This window comes from Lissotriton vulgaris, chromosome 8 (assembly GCF_964263255.1).
Source record: "Lissotriton vulgaris chromosome 8, aLisVul1.2, whole genome shotgun sequence".
Classification (NCBI taxonomy): domain Eukaryota; kingdom Metazoa; phylum Chordata; class Amphibia; order Caudata; family Salamandridae; genus Lissotriton; species Lissotriton vulgaris.
This window is the reverse complement of record NC_141696.1, coordinates 1303242280-1303266405: the sequence shown is the minus strand read 5'-3', so window position 1 is coordinate 1303266405 and position 24126 is coordinate 1303242280. Positions and strand designations below refer to the sequence as shown.

At 51.2% G+C, this 24126-nt stretch overlaps 1 protein-coding gene across 1 annotated transcript in view; it reads left to right on the top strand.

Annotated features, from left to right (window-relative positions):
• The window catches only part of ATM (ATM serine/threonine kinase), a 1399724-nt gene that overhangs the window by 1284971 nt on the left and 90627 nt on the right, over positions 1-24126 (top strand). The window contains exon 57 of the mRNA XM_086935231.1: positions 23489-23638. Within this exon, the coding sequence (XP_086791357.1) occupies positions 23489-23638 (150 nt within the window). The remainder of the gene's footprint in view (positions 1-23488; positions 23639-24126) is intronic.

Genomic DNA, 24126 nt, shown 5'->3' with positions numbered 1-24126 from the left:
CGTGTTTCCACTTTCAGTAGGAAAGAGGCACTGTGTTCTCAGAACCAGTTCATCTGGAGAAAATGTGTTTTGGAGGGTGCACAGAGAGTGCCTGCAGGTCATTCACCCTCCTGGCCGATGTAAAGGCCACCAGGAAGACACTTTTAATTGTTATAAGACTTAGAGGATAATTGTGCATAGGCTCGAAAGGCGAGCACATCGAGAATGTCTGAACGAGGATCAGGTTCTATTGGGGTCAAAATGAAGGATCTTGGAGGGAACATATGTTGTAGTCCTTTTAGAAAACGAGTCACAACAGGTGACCTAAACATGAATGGCTGATCCGGTACCTGCAAGAATGTGAATATGGCCAAAAGATATCCTTTAACTATGCTCAAAGCAAAGCCTTGCATAATCTAACGAAAAACCACATAACAACACCTCTGATAGAGGAGCAGAAAGTGCATCAGCATGTTTGGTAGCACACCAAGCCACACATTTGTCCCATTGGCAGGTGTATCCTGTCTTGGTTGAGGGACGCCTTGCTGCAGGAATGACATTGCATACTTCTGCAGGGTGTTCAAAAACTTGCATACTTCTGCAGGGTGGTCAGAAACTGTCAACTGCCGCCTCTCAATCTCTGTGCATGAAGGCGGAGCGCGCACAGGTTTGGGTGCAGGACACTACTTTGTTGCTGCAACAGCAGATCTTCCAGAAGGCCAATGCTCGTTCTCAGGAGTCTGGATACTCTCTGGGCCCAATCCAGAGCCACAAAATTGACTTGGGCCTGGTTGGGCCTGGTCGTTCGTGATCTTCTTCAGAACTCTGGGCTGGGGTGGTATTGGCTGAAAGGAGTACAGGATACCTGAGGTCCACTGGAGACAAAAAGTGTCTCCGAGCGAGTCTCTTAGGAAACTCCAGTGCACCAAAGTGCTAATAATTAGTAATTTTGGGGTGGCGCATAGATCTACCCAAGGTTCTCCTAAATCTCTGAAGAGACTCTGAAGTTTCTCCGCTGTGGCGTCAAGGAGCCCGCTAGATGTTGAACCACTAGGAATATGTCCCGACATTCCAGCCATGTCCAGAGACGCAATATCCACTACCCCACCCCACCCTGTTTGTTTCAGCACCACATGGTGGTAGTGTTTTCTGTGTATACCTGAAGCAGCCTTCCCTTGATGAAAAGAAAAAAGGCTTTCAATGCCAGGCGCATCACTTTCAACTTGTACAGGTTGAAGTGGAGTGGAGACTCCCCCAGAAACTGGAGTCCTCTGATCCTCCTAAATGGCCGTACCAACCCAGGAGTGACTCATCTGTCACTAGAGTCCATTCTGGGTAGGGAAGGGAGCGGGGTCTGCCGCTAACCTAATTGTGGTTTGTCAGCCACCAGTGCCGTTCTTTCACATACTTTGGAATTAGAGCCTGAATATCCTGGACTCACCTCTCCAGAGGTTGGACCAAAAACAGTACTGGGTCCAGAATAGCTCTGATGGAAAGGAACATCTTAGAGGGAGTCAGTTGTGACTTCAGCTATGTTGATAGTGAACCCCAGCTAATTCAGGCGGTCCGCCGTAGTCTTGAGGTGGTAGACCGCTGCCTGGGGCGAGTCTGCCTCCAACAACCATTCATAGAGGTAGGGGAAGACTGGAACCCCTGACCTGCATCACCCTGGTGAACAACTGAGCGGCGCTGGTGAGATCAAAATGGAGTACAGCAACTGAAAAACGCTCATGGCCTATCACGAACTGCAAGTAACGCATGTGGTCATCCAGGACAGATAGGGGGGCGTGGCCAACCGCCTAAGATGGTGGACGCGAGCTGGTGAGGCTCCGGACCCTGGGGGGGGATTCATCCTGAAAACTCACCCTGTCGCAGGGCATATTTGCTGCCTGGAGGGTCCCGACACTTGTGCACTACGACCCTGGAGGAGAGTTCAGTCCCGATCTGGCGAGGCAGCAACGGGGGAGACGGCTGCTGGCGCTTGGCTGAGGGCGCGGAACGTGTGGCCTGCTTGTGGAGCCCTGCGGGAGCTGAATGGTGAGCTGCGGCCCTCGCTGTCTCCAACCACTTGAGATCCAGAGGCCGGTGCAGTAGACAGCGGTGGTTCCTGATTGACGGGGGCCTGTGTTGGCGGCGGACGGCAGCTGGAGCGGGTCTAGCATGTCACCGGTGGGACTGTATGGCCCACGGAGCGACGCAACACTGAAGCACGGTGAGGGAGAGTGATTCAGGGAGTCGGGCTAGGAGCGCCCCCCCTGTTTATATTGATTTACTCCGGGGATCCCCTGCAGGCTACGTGAAAGCGGTGGATTGTCTAGTCTGGAAGCGAGGCACAATGGCGGCTTGCCAGGAGCAACACCCATCTGGGCGATGAGGCCTCTCACTAGGGGGCGCAGAGTGGATTCTGTCTATTATATGCTGGGCCGGGGTGATGCCGAATGCGGCGCTGTTGGAGACCACAGGATCGGCGGCCGATGCGACAACCTCACGTATAACAGCGCGAGTGGCGGCCTCCCTTGAGACTGGCCCCTTGGAAAAGCAGTAGAGACTGGGGCGCAGTACGTGAGCAGTAGAGTTGGGGCGGAGGACGACGGCGTTGGAAGGCCCAGAGACACTGCGACTATACCTCCAATGGGAGGTGAGGATCCAAAACTTGATCTTCAAAGGGTGGAGGCATAATACACTGGAAGTCGCCTTAACACCTTTGCCTAAGCTTGCGGCTGACTGGTTTAGGGGATGTACAGGCTTAAGGGCAAAATGTTGGACACTGGCCTGGCAGCAGGGGCCCCCCCACTCTAGCGCTAGAGACCCTTCGCCAGGTACTTCAACCACTGGTTCCGCTGAGTCACAATCAGATAAACTGGACTTGATATTGAAGGAAATCCAAGACTCTAAGAAAATAATGGGGCAGCAGATTGGGGCCCTCAAGACCGGCCTTACTCTCCTGAGATCACATCATGGGAAACTCGCCGACACAGTGCGCGACCATAAGAAGGCTTTGACCAGCATTGACCCCCAAATTACAGAACACGCTACGCAAATAAAACAACCGCAACATCAAGTTAGTGGCCTCGAAGACTGGATTGAGGACGCGGAGGGCCGCAATCGTCGAAATAACGTCTGAGTCATTGGGCTTCAAGAACGAAGCGAAGGTACTAAACCTGCAGACTGTATGGAAGTATGGTTCCGGGAGCATGACGCCCCTGAAGGCCTGTCCCCATATTTTTGTGTGGAGAGGGCACACCAGATTCCAACTGGCACGCCAAAGGTTGGGGCACCCCCACGCCCTCTGATCGTCAAAATTCTGAGCTATAGAGACAGTGACGTGCTGTTACAAAAGTCGAGGGAAAAAACAAATACTCAATTTGAAAATCACCCGATCTCACTGTACCCGGACTACACTATCATGGTACAGCGTCAGCGGACCTCCTTCCAAGCAGTGAAGAAAAAGCTACGGGCGGCTCAGCTTAAATACGCCCTATTGTTACCGGCCAGACTCAAAGTTATATATGACAGGAAATCCTATCTCTTTGACAGCCCCAATGACGTGGAAGAATGGCTGGAGGGGATGGACCTCTAACAAAGTCAGGAGAGATAGTCTGGTTCTGCGAGGCATAGCCCCGTAATGTCCCAACAACAGCAATCCCGAGGTCGTGGTAGAGGTCCAAAGAACTCTGCAAGACTCTGTCCGACTCCGGCTCAGAAGATGGCAGACAGGGCGGAGGCGCTGGCTGTCGCGGGACCCTTCTGCGAGGATAATACAAAGATCACGACTGACTCGGAGGACAGCACCATACAATCGTACTCTGATCAAAGCATTACTCTCTTTCCCTCGGCAGTGCCACAAATCGGGGATGACCTACTTGACAACTGAAAGACGGGGATTAACTCTTTACACACTAGGCTCACATAGGATGGGCCGGCTGAGTCACAAGTACGATGTAAAACGCTGAACAGTATCCTTTTTTCCTGAACTGGCTCACCTGTGCTCATAATGTGTATATAATTCCTGCACTGTGATCCGCACTGCCATGTTTTTCTTCCAACTGTACATATGTCCGTAATCAAAGCTGATAGGATCCAAAAAAGACCATTCAAAGTGTCGGGCGCTCATGGTAATACTAGTATTGGGGACCCCCAGTATCACTTACGGGGATCCTCCTTAAAACGTGCACAGATAGGTAAATCATGAAAAGATCCCCCCCAGGGCCCAGTAGAGCCACCGGAGCTCTACACCTATACAAGCTGTAGTATGGATGGCGGCGCTCAACCCCCACAAAGCGCATGCACCGTTCTATGGACTTTGGATGTTTCAGTTATTGGTTTGGCCCAGCATTGTTTATTGGCTGCACCGTATATGTTTAGTTCTCAGGGGATGGGGAATTCCTGGTCTGTATCTGTTCATTGGCTCCGTACTGCATGGAGAGTAGTACACATAGCATATCTATGTCTCGTAATCAAGCCACCTTAGGCTCATACAACCTGCTGACCTGGAAAGTACCTGGGCTAGGGGCTGTACATAAGCGCCACAGAGTTCATGCCTACCTCCTTAAGAGAAGGGCGCAGATAGTTTTCCTTCAGGAGTCCCACCTGATGGAGGCGGAGGCATTGAAAACTCGGAAAAAATGGAGAGGCAGAGTATTCACCACTAAATATTCGGTCTTTGCTAGACGGGCGACCATCTGGATTCGCCTTAGAGTCCTGTTTACAGAGGTGGCTCGGTGTACGGATGACCAGGGTCGATATATACTTGTAAGGGGTACCCTAGATGGCCTTCCCGTAGTCCTAGGTAGTATATACACGTGCTGAATTTTGATCAGGACACATTTGTCCATGACCTATGCAGAGCCCTGATGGGAAGGGATACCATTCCCTGGATTTGGGGCGGGGGTGTTGGGGGGTGGGGAGGGGACTGCAATGCGATCCTTGACATAGATTTGGCTAGATCCCATCCTCCATTGCATTTGGCGGAACTCACAAACCGGCTGAACACGTGGCTGCAGGGTTGGAGGCTCGCTGACGCATGGTGCAAGTTACATCTCACACATAGGGAATACTCCTTTTACTCCCCAGTTCATCAGCTCCATATCAGGCTCAATGTGTTCCTTTATTCCGACACCATTGCCACACACATACATCAATCCACGTATTTAGCCAAAACTTTCTCTGATCATAACCCCCTGGAACTTACGTTAACGTGGGGCAGAGTCCCAACCCCTGTACCGACCTGAAAACTGTGGCCCCTACTCCTAGAAGATGCCCCTTTCCGGACCACATTATCGGACACTATTAGTAACCATTTAACAGAAAACTGGAATACAGCCTCCTCCAATGTCATAGACTGGGATGCACTCAAGGTGGTGGTACAGGGTTCTGCAATTAGTGCCACTGTAGGGGCAAGACAACAAGCACATAAAAGCCTTACGGATACAGAGGCTCTAATGACTGAGCTGGAACCAGCCGCAGTAACTGATGTTTACAAACGGGCATCCCTTCAGGAGGCTTGCATTAAGCATGCGGAGACTCTAGAAACTATTAGGCTTCTAGACTATCGAGTGTACACAAAACTGAAACATACGGATGCCGACAAATCAGGTACATTGTTAGCTCCGTTACTGAGGGATAACTCGGAAACACCACTTATCACCTGCATACGCTCACCACTGAAGGGTCTGGTTCATTCCCAAATAGAGATTAATGAAGCATTATGCACCGATCCTAGCAACTTATACGCGGCACCAGCACATACGGACGATAGCCTAATAGATGTCTTTTTAGACGATCTACAGTTCCCTACGATCACGGAGGCTACACGTAAAGATCTCTCTGGACCCATCACCCAACACGAAATAAGAACCGCAATCAAAGGCCTCAACCGTAATAAAATCCCGGGCCTTGATGGCCTGCCTATTGAATTTTATGCTACATACTCAGATATCTTAGTCCCTAAGTTAGAGGAACTGTATAAGACTGCCTGGGAAACTGGTAAACTACCAAAATGTACTAATGCTGCCCTAGTGGTATCACTCCCCAAGCCAGGACGGGATAGCACTGAGATATCCAACTACAGACCACTGTCTTTACCGGCTACCGAATATAAAATCCTCAGTAAGGCCCTTGACAATCGTTTGGTACTTGCCCTCCCCACCGTTATACATTGTGTAAATACTAGGAGACTTCTTCATATCATGATGGCCACCCCCGTGGAGTATAAAAGGGCAGGATGTTTTTCATTAGATTTATGTCAGGCCTTTGATTCTATAAAATGGGGATACATGTTTGCGGCCCTGCTCTTTGACCCCCCACCCCCCTGGATTTTCTGCAATGGGTACGTCTGCTCTATGTTGACCCCACTGCCAGGGCACGTAATGGAGGACACATCTCCCAAGAATACACAATAAACAGAGGTACTAACTAGACAGGGGTGCCCGCTCTCCCCCTCCTGTTTGTTCTTGCGCTGGAGCCGCTGGCTATAGCCCTGAGAGTGTTGTCCGAAGCTCTGGGCATACCCCTACAGAACACCACATACCTAATTTCAATATATGCGGACGACATCCCCATATATCTGCGAGACTTGGAGGACGAGGCAGACCCCTTCCTGGTACTTTCTCCGCCTTCGAGGCCATATCGGGTTTAGCTATTAATGTAGGGAAATCCCTCGCTTTCTATTTCCAAGACGGACCGCGCCCAGATATGATTCAATTCGGCACCTATCAGCTACCCGTAACGCAGGATGTATTTAAATATCTGGATATCCACGTATACAGGGCTCAGTCGGACCAACTGGAGGGCAATCTAATGAAAGCTATTGCTACACTACGCTCCAGCATCTCTTACTGGACATCCCTGCCATTGTCAGTGATGGGGAGGATAGCCATCTCTAAGATGGTGATGCTGCCTATCCTCTTGTACTTCTTTGTTAACTTACCCCTGATGGTACCACCGTCCGCCTTTCGCACACTAGACACGCTACTGTTGGAACTTATCTGGGGTGGGGGAAGACGTAGAGTTAGCCTCAACAAGTTGCAACTAGCATCGAACAAGGGAGGGCTGGGTGTCCCTGATTTCAGGGCATATTACTATGCATCCCAGCTACAATGGCAGTCTTACTGAACGGCTGGCAGGAACCTACAAGAAATAGGCTATGACACACAGGATTTGGAATGAGCTACCCTACACAATATGCTGCACCCAAAAATGAAAATACCTTTGGACGGACCCCCGTTGTTAACGAAGGCACTACAGTGCTGGAAAAAGGCCCTGCAGTATACTTCAGCCATGATCCCCTACGTGAACAATATCCCACTACTGGGGATGCCAATCACACTTGGTAAGCTTACGATGACTAGACTACAGGATTGGATAGCTGCTGGAGTAGGAGAGGTGGGTTCTTTCTTTGGAGACGGTGTCTTCTTAGACCATGCCACATTTGTGAGAAAGACCAGTGCCCCTGACCGCCTTTACTTACTACATGCAACAATAGTGCATTACATCAGGGCGACGTGGGCACTTCAGCGTAGTGAGCCCCCACAGCACGACTTGGTACACCTGCTCTATTACATGTGAAGGGGTGGCCATCTAGTTAAATGGCTTTACCCAGGCTTTCGAGCACAGTCTTCCACTACCCTCACGGACCTTCGCGCAAAATGGGCAGAGTCTACAGACACTGTGCTTACATATAAAGCCTGGAAAAGCATCCTGGAACATCCCAAAAGGGTCTCCCGAAATGCCAAACTTAAATTCATACAAACTATGGTTCTTCATAGATCTTACTTAACCCCGAAGAGGATACAGTGCATGTTCCCAGAAGCCCAAAAACTGCTGCCCGAGATGCAAAGCAGAGGAGGCAGGCTTTGTTCATGTTATGGGCCTACCTGCATCTTCGGGACTACTGGTGAAAGATCCGGAATATACTTGGGGAAATCGCACACCTCACAATAAAAGACAACATACTAGAGTACCTGCTGGGTCTGTGCAAACGCATCAGGGCCCAGAAAGTCATCCTGCATTTCCTGGACCTGGCGGTTATACTGGCTGTCAGAGCGATCACTATGCGATGGAAGTCCGTGAGGGGCAACCCAATACATGCATGGCGGGAGGAGGTAACTAGATGGGGCAGTGCTGAAAGTGCGGCGCTTAGACGGGAGGAAGCTCGAGGACTGAGGAAACATCCCATCTCCATGGACTGGGGCATTATGTTAGAGGAACTCAAACATTTGGATATCCCACCCGCACTTATTAATCCTAACTCATGAATAACTTAAACATGTGATACATAGATAGCGACAGCTCGAGCAAACTATACGGAACGGACCATTGTACACCAGTAGTATAGGTCGGAGATTAATGATAACTTAAGGATGGGAGACGGGATGGATGGTAGAACACAGACGGACCAGGAAGGGGAGGGGGGAGGATGAGGGGGGAGTTAACGCAGTTTAGGGCTTTAAGGCTGAGATACGAGGCAAGTATCCTTTGAGATAATAGTATATATTATGGATGACTCCAAATGTTTCCTTTTATTTGCATTCTATATTTTGTGCCATGTATTGCTGGATATAACGATGTGAAGTCTGTAAAGTTAATTATAGACAAAGATGGGATACTGATCAACAAAAACGAAAATGCCATGGATATTTGATAAGATGTATTGTATTCAAACTGAAGGATCAATAAAGTTTGTTATAAAAAAAATCCAGGACAGATAGTAGAAGTCCTACAGGTTTAGCGGCACCATCCAATCTCCACAGTCCAGGGAAGACAGAATCTGAGTCAATGTGAGCATCTTGAAATTCTTCTTCAGAAAGAAATTATTACTTACTGCTGATGCTGGCGCTCTCTCGTTGGTTCCTTTGGCCAAAAGAGCTTTTACTTCTTGACAGAGCAGGGAGAGATAGTTCTCCGTCAGCTGGTGTGAAACTGTTGATATAGGTGGTGGGTTTCTTAGAAAGGGATGGAGTAACTCCGCTGAACAATTCGGAGTACCCACTTGTCCGATGTTATGGACTGCCAGTGGGGCAGATGATAGATCCTGCCGTCAACTGGGTGCCTGTGATGGTAAGATGGTAAACTAAAGGTGTTATCTGAAAAAAACAGTTCCAGATTCCTTACCTTAGAATTACCCCCAGGCGTCAGACTGGATCCGCAAAGTTTTTCGTCAGCAGTACCCCTGCGTGTCGAAAGGTGGAGTCGGTCGGCTCAGTGTTCGTCCTTGGCATTGTGGTTGCAGGGATGATGTTGCAGTAGCTACTTAGACACCACCCTAGTGCGCTGACGTCAGTTCTTTATTTTTCCACGCCAGCAAGCACAGATCCGGAGAGAGCCATACCCCCTGTCACTGTTTGATTGACTTTTTTGCTACTTTTGTCGACTTCGTTTTTGACTCTAAGATCGACTCCTGGTGAACAAATGATGCCCGCCTTCAAGGCCTGTGGTTCCTGTACCCGACTGAAGTCGGTGACGGATCCGCACTGCGTGTGCCTCTACTGCCTGGAGCATGATCCTGACCCCAAGTCGTGCTCTGACTGCTGAACCATGGCCCCGAAGTCTTTGCTTGAGCGGTCACGAAAGCTACTCGAGGCCCGGCAGTCAGCTCCGTGTCGTTCGAGGTCCCGGTCTCTTAGGAGGTCGAGGTACCGACCCCGGAGCCATCATCACTCCTCGTCTAAGTCTTCGCACTCGGGGTCAGGTAAGTCGAAGCATAAAAAGAAGTCAAAGAAGCAGAAGTCCAAGAAGCATTGTCGCTCTTTGACTTCTCCTCGCCCGTCCGCTGGCTCCGGCGAAGCGGGCCGGGTGTGCCAGCTCCGCATGCGGAGCCTAAAGTGTCGACTTAGGCCTTCCCTCCTTTCCCGGGACCGGGAGCGACCCCTGCCAAGGTTCGTCAGTTCTACAAAGCGATGCATGCCATCCTTGGGCAGCGCCCTACTCTGCCGGGGCGCCTTTGGGCCCCGCAGACTCGGCTGGGGGCCCTAGGCCTTCGTTACCGGCTCCAGCCTGGCACCACAGGGCCCCCTTGGATCCAGGCCTGCATCCGGATCGGCGCCGGTCGACCTTGTTACAACTTCACCGGCGCAGATTCCACCGGCACCACGTCCGACGCCGACTGTCCTTTCAGCAGTCGTCGACCCCGGCTTCCACCCCGATCTTGTTACGGAGCCGGACCGGCGTCGACCGACGCTGAATACCGCGCCAATGGTTAGTTTTGTGCCTGCATTCCGCCCTGCCCATTTTCAGACAGTTTGGCATCCAGAGGAGGGTGTGGAAGACTGGGAGAGGTCTGGTGACCCTTTAACTGGCCAGTTGGAGTACGATCAGGACTGGAGAGAGGAACTGGGGGATGCCAGTGGTCTGGACACCTCACCAGACCTTGGCATGTTGTCTCCTCCTAACGTGGCTACGGAAGAGGGAGCGTCTTACCCAGTGGTGTTGCGTAGTGCAGACGAGGCCCTAAACCTCGAGCTACCTACTGTGGCAGTCAGGACTAACCTGACAGAGGTGCTTCAGCCAGCAGCTTGCTCTTTGGAGCCCATGCTGCCGTTTAATGAGGCCCTAACAGACATTCTTTTGGGCACTTGGTCCAGGCACAACACAGGGGCTCCTGTGGATAGGATGGTTGCCCGACGCCACCATCCGGCCCCGAGAGCTTGGTGATCCAAATTTCAACATCCCAAAGCACATTCACTAACGCACCACCGGACAGGGAATCCAAGAAGCTGGATCAGCTTTGGAAGAAGTTGGTCAGTAAACTCTGCACGCCTGTTGACCTGTATTCCCACTCTGTGTGGTATATGGTGGCGCAAGTGCTGCCTCAGTGTCCGGAGGAGGCCCGGACCGGACTCTCCCTTGCTATTGCCGAGGGGAGAGACAGAGCAAAGTTTACCATCCGCTGTGAACTGGACACTGCTGACCCATTAGGTAGGTATATAAAGTACAAGGGAACCCAATTTAAATCAGTCAGGGACCTTGGGAGCTAACTAACTATAAGAGACAGTAGTCCCTGAGTTAGTGGAGAATGCAGTTGAAATAAATATAGCCCCCAATCGGTACTATATTTTTGCCGATATCCAGCCGGATAAGGGCAATTTAATATGCAAATGACTGAAATAAAACAAACATGTGAATTAATTACAGTGGAATACAAGCTTGTATCCATGAACTCACATAACAGACAAACACAGTGAAAGGCTCAGGCAGCTTGTAGTTGTTTGTGTCAAATAATTTACAATAGAGTATACAACAATTAGGAAAAGGTCCCCTTTGCACATATAACACATACAAATCACTGTGTTTAAGGTTGACAACTTTGTCTCTGGCGTTTCGATCTTTATTCAAGGGATATAGGATCATCATCAGGACTTTCAGTTATAGTGTCTGAAAAAAATTGCCTGTAATTTACTGTGGTAGTGTGGGCAAGACCATGTCTTAATACGTCAGGATTGCGGCAGTGTATTATGAAGCATCAGCGACGTGGTAAGCGGGATAGTCGTGGGTCGAGAATTCCAATCGTAGTCGGCAGTCGTAATTAAGTGGTTGCAGCCACGCCAGTATGCTGCTACCACTCCTGTGATAGGACAAGATACGCATTGCGCGCCCAATCCCGGGCCTAAGATTCCCAGACAGCAAGTATGCTGATGCGCTGCCATACTCCATTGAAAGAACATATTCGCACCCTATGGCACAATACTTACGACTGCCGTCTACGATTGGAATTCTTGACCCCACGACTATCACACTTACCACGTCACTGACGCTTCATAATACCTTGCTTATGATTCCTTCCACACTAGGTACACAATTTTTATTCTGGTAATCCCTGCAATCCTGACGTAATAAGACATTAGGTAGACCATTTCAACGTCAGTGGTGCTTCACCGTCACGTCTGGTTGAGATCGACTGGCTTTTCTGGGGATGTCCAGAACACTTTGATGGACATGCCCTTTGATAGCCTTTGGATATTGGGGTCCCTGTGGGTTGATCCAGTAACTGCAGTTTTCCCCTCTAAGAAGCTTTTTAAGGAAATCTATTGGAGTAGGATTAAGGAAGAGAGATTGGTGTTTGCTCAGGGAAGTTCTATGACTACCTTATTCATTGTTATCAAGGACACTCCCCATTATGAGGAATATTGGGACATTATAACAAAACCAACAGATCGTGAACTTTTTCACCAGTTAAGAGTAGGATCCCTTCCGCTCAGAGGGTTAACATGCTCTTGGAATCCTCCTGGCACTGATAAATGTCCCCATTGTGTGGAGGAGGTAGAATCAGTGGACCATTTCCTCTTTTGCTGTCCAATGTACACACAACCGAGACGAGTATGGCTGTGGCCCGTATGTCGCTCGCTGGGCACCAGATCCGCACAGGCTGCTAGTAGAATCTTGAAATCTGACACTTCAAAATTTATTGTAATATGTGTATCTAAATTTGACAGTTGGGCCTGGTTTATTCAGATCCGGTATTTGAGTTCTTAATACATTGTGTACACTAAGCAGATGGCGGGTTAACATGATTGTCTACTCCATATACATTCATTTTTAATCTTTGTATGTTTTATTGAGTTCTTAAGCCGTGAGTCTTTGTATACATATTTAATAATTTTTTATTCCTGTTTTTAATATGCTCTGTATTTATGCATCTTATTGAAAAAAATGTATTAGGGTTTGTGTTGTATCTCTATTGTATGTCTTTTATGATGCAAATCGAAATAAAGACCTATCTGTTGATAGCCTTTCGGCGACAAGGCAGACAGTGGGCTAGAGCGCTTCAAGGACTCTCAGGCTACAGCCAAGTCCTTGGGCCTCTCCACCATACACCCTGCACGGTCTTCCTTTCACCCCTTTCGTGACCATGGAAGGGGAGCCCCAACACGTTCCTTTCAGAGCAAGCTGTTCAACCTCAGTGCGGCCGGGGATGTAGGAGCCACCAAACGTAGTTCTTTCTGGTGGCCAGAGGGCGGACCAGTGCACCACCGCATCCTCTGCAGCAGCCCCCAAACCCTCCTAATCCGACCTTTCAGGCCCATCAAACGCAGGTGGGCGGCAGAATCCGCCATCGCCTCCTCCACTGGCGCACCATCACGTCGGACAGGTAGGTTTTGCAGATAGTCCGAAGGGGATACTCCCTCCCCTTTGAGACTACCCCTCCAGCCTTGCCACCCCAGTACCATCGCATGTCGGCGGATCACCTGGCCTTTCTCCGACAGGAAGTTCCGTCTCTCTTGGGCAAGGAAGCCATTGAGCGCTTCCTGCTCCAGAAGTAGGTTGTGGTTGCTATTCCCACTACTTTCTGGTGCCCTGTTTACCGTGCTCCCCTTTGGCCTTACCAGCACCCCTCACGTGTTCACGAAAGTGATGGCGATGGTCGCAGCTCATCTACGCAGATCAGGGCTTTCTGTCTTCCCCTATCTCGACGACTGGTTGTTGAAGGCGGGATCGCCAAAGGCAGTTGTCTCCCACCTCCAGTTTACGGCCATCCTCCTGCATTCGCTGGGGTTCTCCATCAACGTGCCAAAGTCTCACCTGACCCCCTCTCAGAAGCTCCTCTTCATTGGAGCTGTTCTGGACATGACGCAGTTTTGGGTTTATCCTCCCGAACAGCGAGTCTAGGATATTCGGGCTATGATTCCGATCTTTCAGCGTCTATCGGGTCTCGGTCAGGATGAACCTGAGGCTGCTGGGCCTCATGGCCTCCTGCATCCTGCTGGTCGCTCATGTCAGGTGGCATATGCGGACTCTGCAGTGCGACCTGAAGTTTCTGTGAGCACAGCATCTGGGGAATCTGTCTGATTGCCTACCGATCTCAGAGGGCACTGCACAACAATTGCAGTGGTGGCTCACGAACCAGGATTGGGTCAACGGCAGATACCTCTCCCTTCCCCAACCAGAACACACAGTGGTGACTACTCATCCCTTCTGGGATGGGGAGGCCACATGGGAGAGGCGAAGATCAGAGGCCTCTGGTCTCCGGAGGAATCTGAGCTCCACATCAACCTTCTGGAGCTTAGGGCAATCAGTCTTGCACTAAAAGCATTCCTTCCCTCTGTTCGGGGAAGAGTAGTGCAGGTGTTCACGGACAACACCACTGCCCTGTGGTACTGCAACAAACAGGGCGGGTGGGGTCGTGGACCCTATGTCAAGAGGCTCTCTGCCTCTGGACATGGCTGGAACATCAGGGCATATCCCTGGTGGTTCAAAACCTGGCAGGTACACTGAACACCAGGGCGGGCTAACTCAACCGCAGTTGCATGATGGATCACGAAGGGCGTCTTCTCTCGGAAGTGGTGCAAGGTCTCTTTTAACAGTGGGGAGAGCCTTGGTTAGATCTATTCGCCACCGAAGAGAACGTGCAATGTCTGCAATTCTGTGCTTTAGAATTTCCAAGGCGGCACTCGCTAGGTGACGCTTTTCGGTGCGAGTGGAGTTGCGGTCTTCTATACGTCTTTCCGTCTATACCACTTCTGTCCAGAGTGCTGAGGAAGATCAAGTGCGACCGGGCCCATTTCATTCTTGAGGCTCCGGATTTGGCACGAAGAGTCTGGAATCTAGAGCTGCTCAACATGGCCATCGATCCTCCGATCGGACTGCTTCTTCGGGAGGATCTTCTGTCGCAGCAGCAGGGATCTGATAGAGACTATTAGCCGCAGATTCCTTCACGTAGAATTACTCCCAGGCGAGAGATGGATCAGGAAACTTTTTGCCACAGCAGCACTGCGTGCCGGGGGCGGGACGACATTAGGCGACTCTGTCCAGGCGTCGTCCGCGCACGTGATGTCAGCGAGGTCACATAAGACCCGCCCTGGCACGCCTACGTCAGTTTTTTCCCTTTCCGCATGCAACGCGGATCCGGTCCTTGCTACGGGCCCTTTTTTCTCCATTTCTTTTAGTGGAACAGTGTGCGAATGCCTTCGGGCTTCTAAACTTGTACGTTTTTTGGGCGACTTATGTTGGTGACGGACCCGCACCTCATTTGTATGTGGTGTTTGGGGGAAGATCACGGCGCCACGGACTGTGAGGCCTGTCAACAGTTGATGCTGAAGTCGAGGCGGGAGCGCCGCAGGAAACTTCTCTCGGCACGTCTCTCCAGGTCGACGTCCTCACCTCAGGATTCCGGTACGGCCGTGGTCGTCGTCCTCGCCCTTCTCCGATGTCACATGAGCATCGCTCCCCGGTGGGTAAGTGTTGCAGTTTGTCCCCGGGGGCTAGTTCCCAGCCCGCTAGGGGTGTGGACTCTCAACGCGGGTAATGCGGCCCGCGTGTCGTCCTATCCACCGTTTCCCGGTGTTGGGGCAGCGAGAGTTCAAATGGAGACATATGCAGCGGCTTTGCAGGCCTCGCTGGTGTCTCCTTCCCCTCCTGGAGCGTCGGCGGCCCCACTTGTCCCGCGCAGGGCCCTCCGCGGCAACGCCGGTGGCTTCAGCCCCAGCGCCGACTGGTTAGGGTCCAGGCTTGGAGGATGTGGTGCTGTTGGGATGCGGCTCCTCTGGGGCACTTCCTTCAGGCCAAAGCGTCTCTGCCTCGCCGCAAACTCCTGCAGGAGTCCCTTTGGTGTCACGGGAGGTCGCCGGGGCTTGGGTGGCATCCACGAGCCCCTCTCGGTCCTTTGACAAGGTGGTCCTGTCTAAGGCCGAGGTGACGCTGCTACGCTGCCGGCAGCAGCTGGACCATGCAGAGCCAAAGGGGTCGGTGTACCCTCCTCAAACCGCTCCGGGTCGTGGCCGGGTGAGGACCCCTCGTCCCTCTCGGGGCCCCTCCCTACAGGTGGCTGCCTCGATGGAGGGCGAGTCGGACGTTGGATCTTCCCTGGCACCGCCACGTGGGTTGCGGAGCGATCTCCACCTCATTCTGGGCCGCGGCTGGCGAAGGGCTTCATGTCACTCCCCAGGCCCGTCTTGTTCCCCCGTGCAGGTGGCTACCTCTACGGGGTCGGGTCGGCACTGCCCTGGGGCCAGTTCCACTCCAGTCTCCAGGTGACTTGGAGGAACCTTGTCCGGCGACGCGGATGGTGCCGACAACCTGCCTCAGGCTGCGGACTCTACAAATCCGCGCAGGGGTCGTACCGCGGATTGGTCTTTAGACACTCCTTCTTCTCCGGCGGCAGGCTGTATATTGGTGTTGTCCTCCCTGAAGGCTGGTCGCCGTGTGGTGTCTTTTTCACCAGCGTCGAAGGGCGGCTCCCTGCCCTTCCTGAGGCAGAGGTGTTCGTCAGAAGAGTGGCAGGTCCCTCATTCTTCGTCTCCTTCTGACTTCCAGGTCTGGCCCTTGCCCATCCCGCTTCGCCTTGGGGATGCCCTCCTTAGTTTGCAGCCGTTGCCCACGGAAGAGCTGCTTTCCCCACCGCTGAGCCCTAAGGAGGCGGGTGCGACCTTCGCTCGTGCGGTGTCCACGGCTGTGGGCACCCTGCATATGGGTGACCCGGCAGCTCACTTTCCGGCAGACCATCAATTGGAGGTCCTCCACCAGGGCTCTGGTGGGAGGGAAATCTTACTTCCATTTGAGGGTTCCCTCCTTTCTTCCTTAACCGGAGCTTGGAGGCGTCCTGCCTCAGGAGACCCGGGGCCTCAACATCTCCTGCACCGGCACCTCCCGGCCCCGCGTGACCCGGCGGGCCTTTCCCTTCACCCCTCTGTCTCCAGTCCTCTTTTGCGGACTGCTTTTCCCTCCCTCCCTGCCGCCGCTGTTGACTCCACCATCCCGAGAGGCCCTCTGGCTGGACTCTTGGGGGCGCAACATGTTCGCCTCGACCAGCGCTGCCCTGCGGGCCCTGAACACCTTGTGTGTGCTTGCTCGGGCCTCTTCATGTTTGTGGAACTCGGCTGAGTCTCTGGGATCCGCATCGTCCCAGTAGGGTGGACAGGTGGACTTACGGCATCATGCGTTGGATGGCCGGGAGCTTGCGGCGTTTATTCTCAGTTGCGCTCTGGACATCTCGGAGGTGCAGGGCCGGGCCATGGCTTCCTCGGTCGCTCCCTGTCGCCATGCTTGGCTTCAGGATACAGTATTCCCTGAGAATATTCGGGAGCGACTCATCGACCTTCCGTTTGATGGCAGCCTGTTGTTTCATGCCCCGGCTGACTCCGCCATCCAGAGGCTCTTGGCAGGGCTCCGTCCTCCCTCTCCTCCTCCGCCTTACACTCCTCCTCCGTCCCCTCCTCAGTGACTCCTGAGTTGGGTTGATTCTGGGCCTTCTTAGGCCGGTGGTTCTGGCTGTGGTGTGTTTTTTCTGGCCATTTGCGTCCTTCCTTGGGACTTTGGCATTGTTGGATGCTGGACGGCCTCTTTGTTGATTATGTGTGTGGAATTGTTGCGCCGACTTGGCCCTGAGATTAGGCCTTCTGCTTGCTTGGCTGCTTGTCAAGCCTGTTGCTGGGGTTTTTTCTTCCCCGTGGCTCTTTTGTTTTTCCTCTGCTGCTGAAGTTCTTCCAAAGAGGGTTCCCATATTTTGGGACTTATCGGTTCCCTGTGGGGGCCTCTGTTCTGTATTAGCTGGTGGGGTCCTTTCGCAGTCCCTCCTTCACAGGGGGTATTGCTAGAGTATCTATTCTACGTGAAGGAATATGCGGCTAGTAGTCTCTATCAGATGTACGAGTTACTTACCTTCGGTAACGATGTATCTGGTAGAGACGATTCTAGCCACAGATTCCTTCATGGCCTGCCCTTCCTCCCCTATTCTGCGGGGACTCTTAGGTTGGTCTTTGGTGCTCAGCTCCCGGTGGGGGGCCGTATCTCCTGTGAGTGCCTTCTTTGTTCTTGGCGGGTGGCTCCGTCTGTGGGCTGTTCATTCCTCCTTGGTTCTTGGAGGATGGGGTCCCGGTGCCCTGCTGCTCTGGCTACTCCAGATTTGGGGGGAATTGCTTTATATCCCTGTCCTCCCTCCCCTCCCTTCCTTCCATTGCTATCCTCTGATTAAGGGTCATCTGGCCATGTCTTGCCCTTGTCCCTTGTGGGTGGTTGCCCTTTATGTTGGGGTGGTTTGGAGGTTTGTTGTCCATGTCTGTGTTGGAACTGATCCCCTTCCTTGCTCAGGATGGGGGTGATGGGTTTCCTGCGTGTACCATGACTTACGCATTTTCCTTGCCTCCGGGGGAGGCTGTCTGTGCTGGCAGGGTGGTTGCACAGGGCTCTGCTCTTCTTCTTCTTCTTCTTCTTCTTCCCTGCCTTGGGTTCTGCGGTGTGACACTACTGTGGGTGGTGTTGTTAGTCACCGTTTCTTTCCAAATATTCTGCTTTTCGCACACTGTTCCCATGTTTTTACAGTGTTTTATCTGGTGGTTCCGCGTTGTGCTGCGGAAAAGTTATCTGGAGAAAACTGACTTAGGAGCGCCGGGGCGGTTCTTATGTGACTTGGCTGACGTCACTGTGCGGACGACGCCTGGGTGGAGTCGCTTGATGTAGGCCCGGCGCGCAGGGATGCTGTGGCAAAAAAGATTGCCGGATCCAGTCTCACGCCTGGGAGTCATTCTAGGTGAAGGAATCTGCAGCTAGAATCGTCTCTACCAGATACATCGTTTCCAAAGGTAAGTAACTCGTACGACAGTCCTCCACCCAAGCCTATCCAGCCTCTATCTCCTTCCATGGAGATTGAGCGGTGGCAGTTGACATCATTTGACTTTCCTCCTGAAGTCTGTGATGTAATCTTGGCGGCCATGCGGCCCTCCACTAAGACTGTATATGCCTGCAGATGGAATACATTTGTGGCATGGTGAACAACAAAGGCTGTGGATCCCCTTTCTGCCCCTCTTTCTGAGGTTCTCTTGTTCCTCCTGTCTTTGGCCCAGCAAGGCTCTGCTCTGGGCACTCTTAGGGGCTACCTCTCGCCCATTTCAGCCTTCCTCAGGCTTCCTGATCAGCCTTCTCTTTCCAAGTCCCCTGTTGTAAATAGATTTCTTAAAAGCATTACTCATCTTTTTCCTCCTGTTCCCTTCGTAATGCCTCAGTGGGACTTGAACTTGGTTCTTACTTATCTGATGTGCGCTCCCTTTGAGCCAATACATAACTGTCCTCTCAGGCTCCTCACTCTAAAAACTGCCTTTCCGGTGGCCATCACCTCTGCGCGCAGGGTGAGTGAGCTACAAGCTTTGTCTTTCAAGCCTCCTTTTCTGGCTGTTCATCCGGAAGAGGTCGTCCTCAGAACTCGACCTTCCTTTCTTCCAAAGGTTGTCACTTCTTTTCATACTGGCCAAACCATCACTTTGCCCACCTTCCTTCCGCCTCCGCAGGAGGAAGAGGAAGAGAGGCTTAACCGTCTGAATCCAAAACGTGTGCTCTCCTACTTAGATTGCTCCAAGCAATTCCAGGTGAACGACCAGCTCTTTGCTGGTTACGCTGGCGCTAAGAAAGGTCGGGCCGTGCACAAACGGACCATCTCCAGGTGGTTCGTTCTGTACTTAAAGGCCCGCTATTCTTTGGCAAAGAAGTAGCCTCCAGTGGGGATCCGTGCCCATTCCACCAGGGCGACGGCAGCTACTACTGCTTTGGGATGGGAGTACCCCGACATGACATCTGTCAGGCAGCTACGTGGGCATCGCTACACAGGTTCACCAAGCACTACTGTCTGGACAGCCAAGTCCAGAGAGACTGCTTCTTTGGCCGTTCTGCTCTCCAGGACTTCCTGGTGTGAACTTAGTTTGCAGACCCACCTCTGGGGTTGGTATTGCCTGGGTATCTATTCTAAGGTAAAGAATCTGTAACTGTTTCTTTGAGATGAACAAGTAACTTACCTTCGGTAACGATAAATCTGTAAGAAACAGGTTAGTTATAGATTCCTTACCGCCCCACCCATCCTCCCTGTTCTGCGAACTGACTTCTAGGGTTAAGGACATTCTTTCAGGGCCCTAGCTTTGTGCACCAGTGGTCAGTGTCTTCCATGGCTCTGCGCTTCTGGCGTGGATAGTCGTGTACAGAACTGACGTCAGCGCGCGAGGGCGGCGTCTAAGTAGCTACCGCTACGTCACCCAACGACCACAACGACCAAAGACGAATGGGTAGCTGACCTACGCCACCTTTTGACGCGCATGGTTACTCATGAAGAAAAACTTTACAGATCCAGTCTGATGCCTGGGGCTAATTCTAAGGTAATCTATAAGTAACCTATGTTTCTTACAGATATATCGTTACCGAAGGTAGGTAACTTGTTCTTTAGGGTGTGACTGTGGGTGGGGGGTGATTATCAGGCCGACCTCTGGCTGTGTGACCCACAGAGCATGTGGGAGCCACATCGACATCCATGAAAGGACTGGGAAGCCTTTTGGCTCTGGTGGCTGGGAGGGAATGGGTGCTGCTTATAACCCCATCTGTAGCCACGGAAGGGACAAAAGGCAGATTGGGGTTGACGTGGGGCCATGGATATACCCATCAACCGGGCAGTGGCTCGATTATCCTTAAAGTGCCCTGGTGCAGAATCTGCCCGATTGATGAAGCGGCCGGTGCCGTTGAAGGGCACGTCCATAATGGATTCCTGGACATCCCCAGAAAAGTTAGTAGATCTCTGCCGTGGCGTGTGTGTGACACTGACAATGTAATCGCTTTGCCCAGCTAGTCAGTCATATCCAGTTCACAGTGAATGGTGAGCTTTGCTGCATTCCTAGCATCTTCAATAGCATTGACTCACTGATATTGTATAGTATAAAAGTGTATGGATCTCTGTTTTCACTCTGACCACTAGCACTGTGTAGTACTTTAGGTATAAAACTCATTTTTAATAGGGACTTGTTTGATTTTTCAAGACTCGAAGGAGGGCACAGGTTGTCGGGAAACTCGAATTACATGAGCGAATGGCACGTTCAGACTCTTCCACCAATTTTTTTGACAATTTTATTAATAAACTTCATGATTACTTAAAATCTTTACAGTATAAGATAAAAAAAGAAACTTGATGAACGTCCCGACTCCCCCCCCCCCCCCCTCACATGTCCCATCCTCTCATGAAAGTGAATATCACTTTAAGTTAAAATACTAACATGTTGGTCCTGTTCAGCTGTCCAAAACAGAGTTCTTTTAAAAGGAGTGATGTATAGGTTGCACCAGTGTTTCCCAACTGATAAGGGAAGGCACATGAAAGTTCGGTAGAATCAATTCGTGCGCCAAGGGCAGTTGACGATGGATGGATTCCTCGTGGATCTTTAAACCAGCCCAGGTTGGATAACTGGGGCCGAAGGCTTCCAGTTACTTTGCAGACAATGCCGTTAAGTGGGAGTCGAGTGCCATTTTTACCTGGTGTATACATTTCCCAACTCTGGCTATCAAACAGGTCGTGGAGACTGAGAGGCACCAGTCCGAAGCCTCTCTGCAAGTTCTATAGTCCGTGTTCCGTAAAATCGGAAGCAGCAAGCGATGGCGGTCATTGGCCAGCTTTGTGCAGCAGCACAACCTGTGTAGCCAGGATTCTCTATGGTAGTTGCATAGACGACAGGCTAAGGTGCCATCCGTACGGGCCCATTTGGGGTTGAAGTCCATGATCCTGAGGGCCAAAAGGCGAAAGTACAAAATGTTCTTTCTCGCGTAAGTAGATACTGGGTCTTGCAGGTAAGGTATCTTCAATAGCCTGATTTGGTCCACCTCCAAAACCATGGGCTACAATTTCACAACTGGATTCCAAACTGTGTGGGTATATCGGCCTAAGAGGCATGCAGTGTTCACTGACGCAAAAGAGAACATTCTCTTGCCAGAGTGGTCCAGCCACTTGGATACTCTATCTGGGGGTGTGATGAGAACGGACCAGGAGTGACTTTGGCGGTAGGGTCTTGACAACCAGACTCTCTGGATGGAGTGTTGGATGAGGAAAGCTGAATCCCGGGGAGCAGAGCAATGGTGGCTGACAATTGTCCCTTGCACAGGAGCCCCTGTGCAGGGCTTGGCCCATAGCCTGGCTGGACATCTGTGATAACTTAATTGAAAAGGAGAGATGTTCTGTGGGGGTTACTCCCTACTGAAGCACCTCTGTCAAGATGTTAGTGTGTACTGCCACTGAGGGCAAGGTAAGGCCCAGGATCTTTGCCACCCTCTTCACCACCATGGCAAAAGAAGCCCCTTCCTCCATGGCTCCGGGGTTAGAGGTGGCAGACCCGGAAGCTGACATCGGTCCTGGACCAGGGTTCAATTCCCCGCATCGGCGGGTCTTGGGCTAAAAATTCCACGGACTCGATAATTCTCGCTCCGGTGCCTTCTCGACTCACGGGTTCACACTCTGCGACTCTGGGCAATAGCTTGCTTAATCTCCACAACGGCCCCTCGTGGCGGGATGCCTGACTTTCACCTTGTGGATACCCTGCTGGGGCTATCACACAGGGGAATATCAGGACGGGTTCCCTAAGCAAGCGCCGGGAAACCCACTGCGGGTAGCTGTGCGCTATATAAGCTCAACTACATTTACATTTACATACCCACACTAGGAGGAGAGACTAAGCCAGTGTATAGGGAGGTGTTTAGACCACTGGCATCCACCAGTTCCTAACATTAGTTGTCCTTCGGGTCTTCAGAGGTATTCTGGTATCTATAAAGATCCTCAGATCCTCCCCAATCATACTCCACTTAAGGTATGTCGAAAAACAGAATGCCCTGGCTCTGACTCGGAAGTTCAAGTTCTAGTTAGCGTTGGCGTCAACTTTGGCGATGCCAATCTAACTCTAAATCGAAGTCTGGTATGGTGATGGGGTCGGCGTCGCAAGAACAACATCACTGGTACTAGCTCCAGGGAAGATCGCAGCACCAAGTGCAGATCCACCAGTGGAAATCCAATGAGAGCACCCGTCTAACCCATGGGGCCTGAAGGCAGTCCAGAGGGGTTGGCCTGCCCAAATAAGAGGTGCATAATCACAAAAGCTCAAGTTACTGGGTGGGGGTCGTTCTACCTCCAGGAAATTCAGGGAGGCAAGGAGTGAACTCAAAGGGAGGCTCCGTGGTTGACGCAGTCTAAAGTGGTGATGTCATTCCCACACCTCTTCCGATGACTTTGAACTGAGCGGTGAAGTCGAAGAAAGCTTCGACTTCTTGGACTTCTATTTTGTTGGGGTGGGGGGTGGGCGTACCTGACATATGAGCATGATGACAAGCTCCTTAAATGTCTCTGTGAGCGGGCACAGGACCATCCACGTGAACGGTACATGGAGCGTCGCAGAGTCGACTGGTGTCGGGCGACCTGTAGTTTTAAGGATCGCTCCTGCACAATGCCTTAGAGTTCATGGTGCAGCAGTCTTCACAGGCCTTGAAGTCATGGCCCAGCTCCAAATACAAGAGTCCAATTAGATGGGGGTCCTCTGGGTTTAAACCCCACAGCTTTGTGATTTGTTTGAATTGTGTCATTGTGGTGATTTAACATAATTCTTCATAGAAAGTGTTCATTCCTAAGTATCCCAAAATATGATCCCACTTGCCACGAGAGCAAAAGGAGTAACAGCCCACCAGATCTGTGAAATGTTCAATCAGTCAAAATGTAGTTAATCTTTTGTTCACATTTCAACTGATATTCTTTGATAACATCTTGTAGCTCTTAAAAGTGCCCCTTTTCCTTTTTTTTCAGGTGGTTCCTCTTTCACAGAGAAGTGGTGTTCTTGAGTGGTGCACCGGTACAGTTCCCATTGGAGAATATCTTGTGAATGCAGACAGTGGAGCTCACAAAAGATATAGGCCAAATGACATCAGCAGTTTACAGTGTCAGAAGAAAATGATGGTGAGTATTGCAGAACCCGTTAGAGGAAGCCCCAAAGCCATTTGCAGAGAACCTCTGTATTATAGTTGGAAAACCTCAACAACACAGTGCAGTACATAGTACATTATGGTTTGTCAGGTTCTGTTGACACCAAATTGCTGAAACCTGAACGTAGCAGTGCTAGACAGCACATTATATAGCTGCCTTTCATATATTTTCTTAGAGAAAATGGACCAATGTGGCACAGGGAGATAAAGTGATTTGCCGACAAGTGCATGATCATTTTGCTTAGTTGCCGAAGTCTGGATTAGAACCAGTCCATTTAGGTTCAAATGTTGGCAACACTAGACCACATCTCCACCTCTCCTCATGTCCCGACTTTTGTCACTACCTATTCCCTCTGAGGTGGGAAGGAATACATTTCGTCACCCTTCTCTTAATTATCACATGCCTAAGAAAACTGTTTAAAAATCAAACTAAATCTCAGAAGCAGTAGAAAAATAAAAAGA